Source organism: Tigriopus californicus, chromosome 8, assembly GCF_007210705.1.
Source record: "Tigriopus californicus strain San Diego chromosome 8, Tcal_SD_v2.1, whole genome shotgun sequence".
In the NCBI taxonomy this organism is placed as follows: domain Eukaryota; kingdom Metazoa; phylum Arthropoda; class Copepoda; order Harpacticoida; family Harpacticidae; genus Tigriopus; species Tigriopus californicus.
The window spans coordinates 8,119,994-8,129,598 of NC_081447.1; the positions used below are offsets into that span (position 1 = coordinate 8,119,994).

Here is a 9,605-nt window from a genome sequence, read left to right on the forward strand (position 1 = left end):
GACATCATCTCCGTTTCCTGCTTCTATGTCCCATTGTAGGGTATTCGAAAAACTTCGCCAGCTTTTGCCATATTTTGGACTCCAAATCAATCGCTTTTCAAAGTCAAGCAGGTTTTCAACTGAATCCAGTCCGTGACCCCCAACTTTGCCCTGCCCTCTTATTTCTGAATGAAAGTTGCTCTAGAGACAAACGGTCTAAAGGGTGAATTATAAATGGAAGAAATGTCTTTGATTTAAAGTTTTCATAAGATGTTTCTTGAATTACATAATGTCTTTGTCTAGCTAGTCGCATGGCCTTATGGTTACATGTAACTCCAGATAAGTTTTGATTCATTAACCTCAAGGGAGACTTTTGTCAGCAGCGAGGATGGGGAAAAATTCAAAATGACTCAAGAAAAGAACAGTGTCCCAACGATAGGTCGGTAACTTATTGCTGCCATTTTTCCTATTTGCATTGCAGTGATCCGTCGTGTCCCCATTGAGGAGTAAGGGATACTCTTCTTCCGTAATTGGAGAGAATGGGTTAGATTGCTTCTCTTTGCGAGCATCTTGTGGGGGCTTTCATTCAACATCAGGTTGAACTAAAACTGCCTTGGAGTCTGGTTCTCAACGTGAGTGTGGCTTTCGTTTCGCTATAAAGTAATAGAAAACCGACATTGATTGATCGTGACGGACACGGATTGGATACCCCCTCGACATATTGTTTCAGTAGTCGAACGTGTTACAATGGTCTCGAGACAACCTTAGGGTCTCTTTTTGCGTCATTCGTGGTTTTGCTTTGCAGGTTCACTGTCGGGGTAGTAGTAACGAAGTCACATGTAACACAATTACACAAAAATCGTTTGCTGTCGAAAAAGGTACTGTAATCCCATTGAACTTTAAAATGGTGAAATTGTAATAACCCACAAAACCAACATACTCGTTACTCAGTCATTTTTTCACCCTCTAGAGTGGCCTTTCAATTTTTGTTTCTCTCTTCACCGCTGCGGAAACTTGAAGTTTTTGGCAAACGTAACAAAAATTGCCATTATTTGCTATTTTCTGAATAGGGAAGACCTGGTCTGAGAACTGTACTTGCTTTTTCAACATTGAAGCTTTTTGTGGTTTCAAATCTTGCTCTATTTGCACTGCTTTATAGGTTGAATATCCTGAATCAAATTCCGTTGAACTAAATCACCTGATTCAATGCAAAAGTTTGCAAGCAAGTGGTTGGTAAGAAATCTTCCTTTGGCTTGATTGAGCATGATGTACCAAATTTCCCAATTCACCACATTTCAATGGCTTTACACGGTGGTCATATTTTCTGGCTAAATGTTTACTCAAATGCCAAGATATCTATATGCATTTTTTGTCAAAGAGACAAAAGGAACAACTTTTGTGAAAAACACATTTTTAAAAGTAGCTTACATAAGTGTGTTAAATCACTTGAAATACATTGAAGCGTATCATTGCCCAAAACGCAATCCATGAGTAGTAAACGTGCTCTTAGTTATGTATTGACGTAAAATTTCATAAACTTCCATTTTGCAGATGCTTACTTATTACAAATTGAAAGTTGCGCTTTGCACCTTAAAAGAGAGAAAAATGGCCTATTTTTGTTTCAAGTTATTTCCAAGGCATATTGTTGTCTTTTTCAATAACACGGCACGAAATAATATTTATCCATTTTCTTTTAGATTTGTTTAAATGCTAAAATAGAAAAAAATCATTTCAAACTTATAAAAGATGTAAAATTGCCTTACATTTTACTGAAGTGCCAAAAGCTACACTATCCTGTAATGTTCCTAAGATATTTGAACGCAAAATTATAATGCAACAAGTAAATAAATTATAATCGTTCATCTTAATAGTACCGGGGATTACGTTCCTTGTAGCGGTTACTAAAGCCCATGAAAACCCAACCAACAAAAGCGTAGTTCAATTACCTCCATCTTGAAAACGGGCAAAAAAATGTAAAAGGCGTATAAACCTGACGGGTGGATGGACATCGATCTTAATTTCAACATAATTGAGAGTCGGATTAAGGATCCAAGTAGGAGTCATGCCCGAGGGCTTAAGTCGTCCCCGCGTTTCCTGGTGTTTGAGAACAGTACCTTTCTTACCAAGGTAAGGTGCTTGATTCTTGGTTGGCATCTAAGCCCCAAGATTTCTAAAGTAAGGCGGCAAAAAAGATTGGCTTTGACATTAGAAGGCCTCCTCCATGAAATGTTTGGATAATCTAGTCGCACGCTTGCTCCTTGCTTAAGAACTGTAAGGCTCTCAGAACGTAAGTCTAAACTGACAGTTATTTATTCCGCTTCCGATGAATACTTCTCTCACCTGGATGGAAATTACGCTTTGAACAAGTGCTAAGTACTAACTGCATAAATTATCTGCTCTCGAACCCTTCAAATAGGAGATGTGTCGGACTATGATCTACGCTATAAGAGCAGCTCATGGTCTGACTCAAACGCTTTCGTCAGTCCCTTGGATCTTGAAGCAGAATCAATGAAAAGATGCTTCACTCGAAAGAAGGTTAGATGTAAAAAAAATACAGAAATCACTGAAGGAAAGGAAGGAAATTGGATGGTATAATTTAAAAAGAGTTTGTGTAAGGTTACAAAGTTTGGCTAGACGGGAAAGGAAGGACAAGACAATGAAATACATTTCATCCATAACAAATTTAATTTTCCGGAACAGAAAAAAAACACTAGCGGCGTATTTTGTCTTCGCAACGCCCAATAAACTAATGCACACTAGAAGAAAGATTCCTTATTTTGCTAGTAACACGGCTTGCTTGTTTTCTAATTTTTGAACAGGATTGACAGCAACTGACTAAGACAGCATGAAAAGGTAACTCACATCTGCAAATGCAATATGACGAAGCTAACCATTACAACCAATAACCAATGATACTGGTGATCACTGAAAACGCAACATATTACTCATTACTATACGCATATCACTAGTATGATTTCTTTGTAAAATGGTTAATGACCCCCATGATGGATTGGTCTATTCTCAACTTGACTTTGCTTACTCAACCATTGAAGAATGATGGTGGAGTTTTAAGCTGATATTTTTGTGCCTTTTCCACTTCACTACTTATCCGCTTGACCCCTTCAAAGAGCCAATGAAACCCAGCGTCGACCAAAATTTTCAACTCAAATTGGTTGACGCATGAGGCACAGTGGTCAAGGGGATAAGCCACAAACATTTCTGCTTTAGTCTAGCTCATTCCTTGTGGCCACCTCAGATTTGAACTTGCCAACTTGAAAGACTCAGGCAAGCCCCTCTTCTCAGCTCTTTTTCTTCAAATGTATGAATGGCAACTTGGGGTAGCAATTTTAGACTCTACCGGCATTTTTCAACGCTCTCCCAAACAAAGTCTCGTTGGGTAAAGACCGGCCTATCACGGAATATATATTCCATGGCATTTTCAAAACTGCTCTCGAGGTTGAGAAAGGGAACAATAAGTAACACATAACCAAGGCTGAACCAGAAGAGGGAAGTAGTCGTCAGACAACATTATTTCTTTACTGAAAGAGCCTCAAAATAGAAATCCTGTTTTTTTTTTTTTTCAAACTGTTTCTAATATGCTAAAAGGCAATCTCTTTGAACTTTTCGACACCTAGTTAGTTCTGTATGGAATCGGCCCGTGTGTTGCGTAATGCTTTTGTCGTAAAATCACCGGGGGGACCTGAGCCTTTTACTTGCTTCTGATATTGTGTATTTCATTCATTGCCAAAGGTTACTGCTAAAAATAAATCACATGAATTTTTGCTTTGGGAATCTGACAACGAACATGACAAAATAATACCGTACAACATTCAAAACTCATTCTATTCGCTGGATACCTATCTGGCAAAAGTTTTTTGACGAGGTCATTTGCGTGCTTTCCTCCGGCAGTTTTACTTTTTGGCAAGTATGCACTCAACCATAATTGATGTTGTTGGTCCTTTACCGAACCTAATTTTCTTCGAGTGCCTCGTTAGTGAGTGCTGGAACAAATTTTGCTCTTAAATAATCAAGTCACCTTGTCACTTATCAACTGCTATGTCAAGATCGAATTTCTCATATTCAAATGAGCAAACTAAACGTATTATAGTTTTATGATTGTGATTAACCTAGTCTCTATATCACTTTTAAACTCAAGTAGCCGATCACAAGTTTGTGAATTATGTCCAACGAACCGAGATTTGTCTGCCTTTTGTCTATAACCTATGAATAAAATATCTGAAAGGACCAACCATTCCTTCGGCGTAAAAGAAACGCCATTGTCAGGAAAAGAAGACAAGCAAGCCATTCCTCTCAAAACATCTTAATGGGACACAGCGGGAACATCTTCCCAATTGATTAAATTGATTCACAAGCGTATGGCTTTTTGTTTGGACTATAGCCAAGACATATGTTATTCAAAAGCCTGAAGGCACCGGTGTCGTGTCAACCAAAGATTTGCGGTGCACAAACAATCGTTCCGGAAATATCCCTGATGAAAAATTCTCGTTTGGCCTTGAACGGTAGCTCAATCTGACATTTCGGGTCGGTTTCTGTGTTATTGGCTGGAGGCATAGATATATGAAGAGACGAAATTCTTGGGCAGGCCGGACTAAAATCTCATAAGCCAGGCCTCGTCGGCGTTTCAACTGTACCATCCTTCTTTTTAAGCCAATTTGGCCAACCCAAATATCTTTAGGGAAACTAAGTCTGCGAATACTGTAAGTCGTAGATATTGGATATATATCGTCAACAAATTTGAATGAAATGCATTAGGAAACAATTGGTTAATCATTATAATCAGATAACCTTTGTCATGAAACAAGAGCTTGCTTGTGGGGCATAATTCGATCAGAGGCGCCCTCTTTCTATTTTATTACGAATTGAACCAGATATCGTGATCTCCTTCTGCTTTTCTGTAGTCTTTGTCCATCCCTGTCTTGCCATGTCCTCTTGTTCAACTCCTGGGACCCTTGAGCCCAACTGAAATTTACTCCTGATGATTTGTAGCAAGTAGCTTGTTTTATCGCCCTGGAGTAAAAAGTGGTTCATAACTCATTCATCAGAGTGTGTTTGTTGGCCCATCCAATAGTTTAAAGCATAACATGTGGTACGAAACAAGTCATGGTTATCACATATTTATTCGTGGAATCCAAATATCTAAGCCATTGTGACCGTGTGCTCGCCTCCAGGAATGCAGTGGTAGGACAAAATCACTTCAAATTAGAACTTGTTCCAAATGTGTCACTCAACTTCGTTCGAACTACGAAGCAGGCCATTTCAAAATGGAATGTATTGAGCTCGTAAGCACGATGAGTCAAGATGGGTCCAAGGGTTGAAATTGGATAACTCATCGAATGCTCAAATTATCATCTTGTGACTTTTGTGGCTACAGTCATCCCACGTTGAGCGAGTAGAAGCTCTGTTGTTGCCTGGCTCCACGGTAAAACCTTGGAGTGAGAAGCGAGTCATTGATGTTAAGGGGATCATTCTCCGAGTCGATTTGGGTTGTCAAACAACGGAAACAAGATTTGTCTTTTACGCATTGTTTGTTTTTTCAAGCAAGACATTGTGCCTCACCGTTGGCACTCAATGGCCACTATAAAACATTTTGGATGAGGATTCCGCCCCTTTGCCTTTTCCTCGGATCCCAGAATGCGTTTGTCTACCCGTTCCATTGCTTGGTTTATTAAGAAGACGTCACTTGGTCAGTCAAGAGACTAGGAAGTTGGGACACTTCATTTGACAAGTTACAGTAAAGGGCAAAATGTGGGCAAAGCGTTGAAGTCAAAACACACAGACACCAAGGTTGGTTTAGCCTCATAGAAATTGAAAATATCTTCTCTGTTCGAAGGTTTGGAGGCCGCCTGAACTGACTCCTGGCGTCCCCGTACACGTAAATTGATTGTGAAATGTAAAGCGTTTCAGGATCCCCAGTTCAAAACAAGAAACAAAAATAAGCGCAGTTTGGCTTGTCGTATCGTGCATGTGCTTAAGGCGTAACATGCGTCTCGGTGTCGAATGGTTGTTTAATGTGTTTCTGCTTTCGAATAATGCGGCTGATTGTGGTGGCGGTGGTTGGTGGTGTCGATGTTGAGTACACATCGATTACCTTAGGGAGAAGGGAGTTACAAGTACCAGTAGAAGTACAAATAGAGTGTTGAACAAACACCAAATGCAGAAGACCCATCTCGTGTGCCTTCTTGTGTGTGTGTGTGTCTGGTGTGTGTGTGTGTGCGTGTGTGTGTGTGGTGTGTATATGTGGGTGAACAATCAGCACGGAAGGTTCCAATCGTGTCCAATCAACTTGGAGAACGACGAAATCAAAAATACCACTGATGGCACTCTTTCAGTAGAATTGCGGGATATCCTGGAAATCGTTTTTTAGACCGAGTTCAAAAGTCCACGACGATTGAGAACTTCACAAGAATGTCTCTCTGGCACTATCTATTTTGATCGTACTTCCCGTCGTTGTTGTGATTGACGTGACAAGGCTGGGAGAGGGTTGATCTGGCACAGGTTGATGAGTATCGATGGACACTTCCACAGTGTTGGAGGAGGAATGCTTTCGTAGACTGAGATTTCGTTTCACAAGGCCACTACTAGTGTCTGTCGATTGAGCGTTGCCCGAGTTGGCATTGGGCACCACCAACGAGGTTCGCGTGGTCTCTAATCGGCTGGTGGCTCGGGACGAGGGTTGCCGGGAGATGGCGGAACACTTCCGGTTGAAACTGCATGCCCTGGAAGTTTGGCACTCGAAGGTGGACGTGGAGCCAGCCCTGGTCATTCGGAATGATTGCTGACCATCGGGTCGACCCCCAACGCTACGCCGCGATTGGAAGCGATAGCGTTGGATATGGCTCTCCGAGGGAATTACTCCTAAAAAAAGATAACCTCATTAACGAGAGAGCCGAAGATCTGTAGACAGGGGTGATGGACTTCGTGGACTCCCGTTGTCCGAGCATCATTATGGACCTTAATGGCTTATGCCTGATATGCCTGACCTACTCCGAGCACGTTATTGAATGCTCTTACAAGTTCTACCGAAAAGTTTATGTCACACTTATGAACGTATGAACGTTGAGTTGAATAAGTGTCTTAAAGGAATGGTGGTTTTCACTGGCCCTGCAGGAAAAATATGAGTATCCTAAATCTAGTGTGGAGTTGGTTGCAATCTTTAGGGACGAAACAGACAAAACAAACTAATCTAGTCATGTATGGTCAAAAATGAAATGGTTAATATGTTATTGCAAGCGAACAATTTGTACATTTTTTGTGTTTCTCTCCAACTTGGCATGGAAACTTGTCCAATCTTGAAGCTGAAACTGGACGTGACGACGCTGATTAAGGAAACTTTGTCTAAACTATACAGTCCCTTTGAAAGGGAGCTGGCTGAAAATATCGGCATTTGGCATACTTTCAAAAAATGAGATGAAAATCAATGCCAGTACTCATACGTACTTTATAACAGCTCTAGAAGATGGTCTAGCAGATGGTCTAGAAGATGGTCTCTTGAGTTTTGGAACTAGAGAGTGATCGTGCAGTTAGATGTGAAGGCTTAAATACAGAGAGAATGGATCGGGACTTTTTAGGACGGGTTTCCTTCGACCTTCGTCCGGCTTGGGTTGCCACAGAAACGCCCATAGGCTTGGAGGAACAGGTCGAGGGGGATTTCGATCGTACGCCTGACGAAGAAGACAGAGACAAAGCGGACTGAGGCTCAAGTTCTAAGGTTGGGGCGGGTTCAATGGGCGAGGCCGACCAATTGGGGGACAAATGATGCCGGGGACAGGGGGACGTGACCTGAGGGGGATTGGAGCAAGAAATGGCCGGGACAGCCGAGTGTCGGCGAAGACCACAACTTGTGTGTTGCTCCCGGGGGGACAGAGTGGGCTGATTCGACGCCGTGGATGAATGATGAAGGTCATACTGAGAATGGTGAGGGAATCCACCTCCTTGGGGAGGCAGGAGAGAGGAGCGTTGGCCTGGAAAACTACGGACATAACGTGGAGATGAGAGTGTTCTTTGTACAGAGGAGTGAGTTGAAGAATGATTGTGATTAGTTGTGAAGTTAGTGGTTGTCGTGTTGGCGGCAGGATGCGGTGATAACCGAGAATGTTCTTGGTTATAACAGTACAGATGATTATGTGCGGGTTCGGTCAGCTTACCGCATGAGAGGAGCCGTCGGAATGCCTTGCGGAATTTGTCTGACATGGCGTTGTACAGAATAGGGTTGATTGCACTGAAAGCAAAATAAACGAGAAATGCATTCATCAAAAATTACCATACGGGGTGTACCAAAAAAAATGGACCATTCGAAGATCCGTGGGATGAATTACCAATCAAAATGCGAAATATTTTCGCATTTCTTTCCGTTGACTCTTTAAATGAAATATATCAAATTTCATTCATATAGACAAATGAGATAAAACCATTCTCAGGCGCATTTCAAGAGTTTGGTAGTTTGTAGCAATGACAAATGAATTTAAATAAAAGGGCGAAAAATTCTGGCCATTAGCGAGGGTCGATACTAGTACCCGAAGACGCTAGTTTGGCCTCTTTGAATTACAGAGGGTGATGAGCGGGTCAATTTATTTGGCATGGTTTTGGACCAAAATACATCGATGCATATTTAGACAAGTTAGGACTCCTGAAAACTGGAGGTGATCCATTTCTTTTGCAAAACCCTGTGGGTCGAGGCCTGGCAGATAGTACCGAGGTTCTAGATGTCACGAGCATCAACCAACAACTGTGACCGGATCAAATTCGCTACATTGTTGATCGCAAGCGGCCGGGAAACTGGCATGAAAAAACCAGCAACAAAAACACGACCTTATCTACGTCGTCAGAAAATAATTGGAACGTCGGCTTTGGAGGACAGACGCGTGTAGTTTTAGCACAAATACCCAGACAAAGGGCGAAAAATAGGAGCTCTTTTTGTCTCAATAAGGAAACAAAACAAAAGCCAAGAATCTCTTTGAGACCAATCAACCATACTTCATTGTAGTTGGACGAGCCTGTCATTGAGAATGGGGACTTGGTAACCGATTTATTGTTTCATTATTTTACCTCACTGAATTTGCATTGCGCAAATGATTTTGGGTGTACCTTTAGACACATTTTTTAAGCTTCTTGCAGAAATTTCTGCGAACAAATTAGGCCCAGAAAGACAAAATTGGAGAGGCACTCAGCCTCCCTTTAATCGGTCTTGATTTTCTAACCAATTCCAGACATCCTTAATTTTCGATAACTATTTTGGGCCCTTCACGTTTCCAGACAAAAGAAGTGAGGAACAGTTCTACTGTCTTTTCCATCGAGGGAAACTTGCTGGGAAAGATTATTTTTTCGAAAAGAGGATCCATACTGGTAACTCATGATTGGGTCAAGACTGATGTTGACAGAAGGAAAGTTCCCTCGTTATGATAGTATCATCAAACTCGGACTGCATCATAGGGTCCTGAAGGCAGCAAGTACTGATTCCGAAATGGAACCTTGTTCTATAAGCGCATTTGAAGGCCTAACAATGATGAAATACTCTATGTTGAAAAAACAGCGTAGACCTTCTAACATACTACTACCCAATTTAATTGACTCAATTAATCAAAAGATAAGCTTAAAGCTTAGGGAAT

General features: G+C 41.4%; 1 protein-coding gene across 1 annotated transcript in view; it reads right to left on the bottom strand.

Annotated features, from left to right (window-relative positions):
* Positions 1-5,048: 5,048 nt before the first annotated feature.
* Positions 5,049-9,605, bottom strand: part of LOC131885195 (thyrotropin-releasing hormone receptor-like) — a gene marked incomplete in the record, with an annotated part of 27,285 nt that continues 22,728 nt past the window's right edge. Inside the window, 2 exon segments of the mRNA XM_059233153.1 lie at positions 5,049-6,855; positions 8,145-8,218. Coding sequence (XP_059089136.1) covers positions 6,398-6,855; positions 8,145-8,218 — 532 coding nt within the window.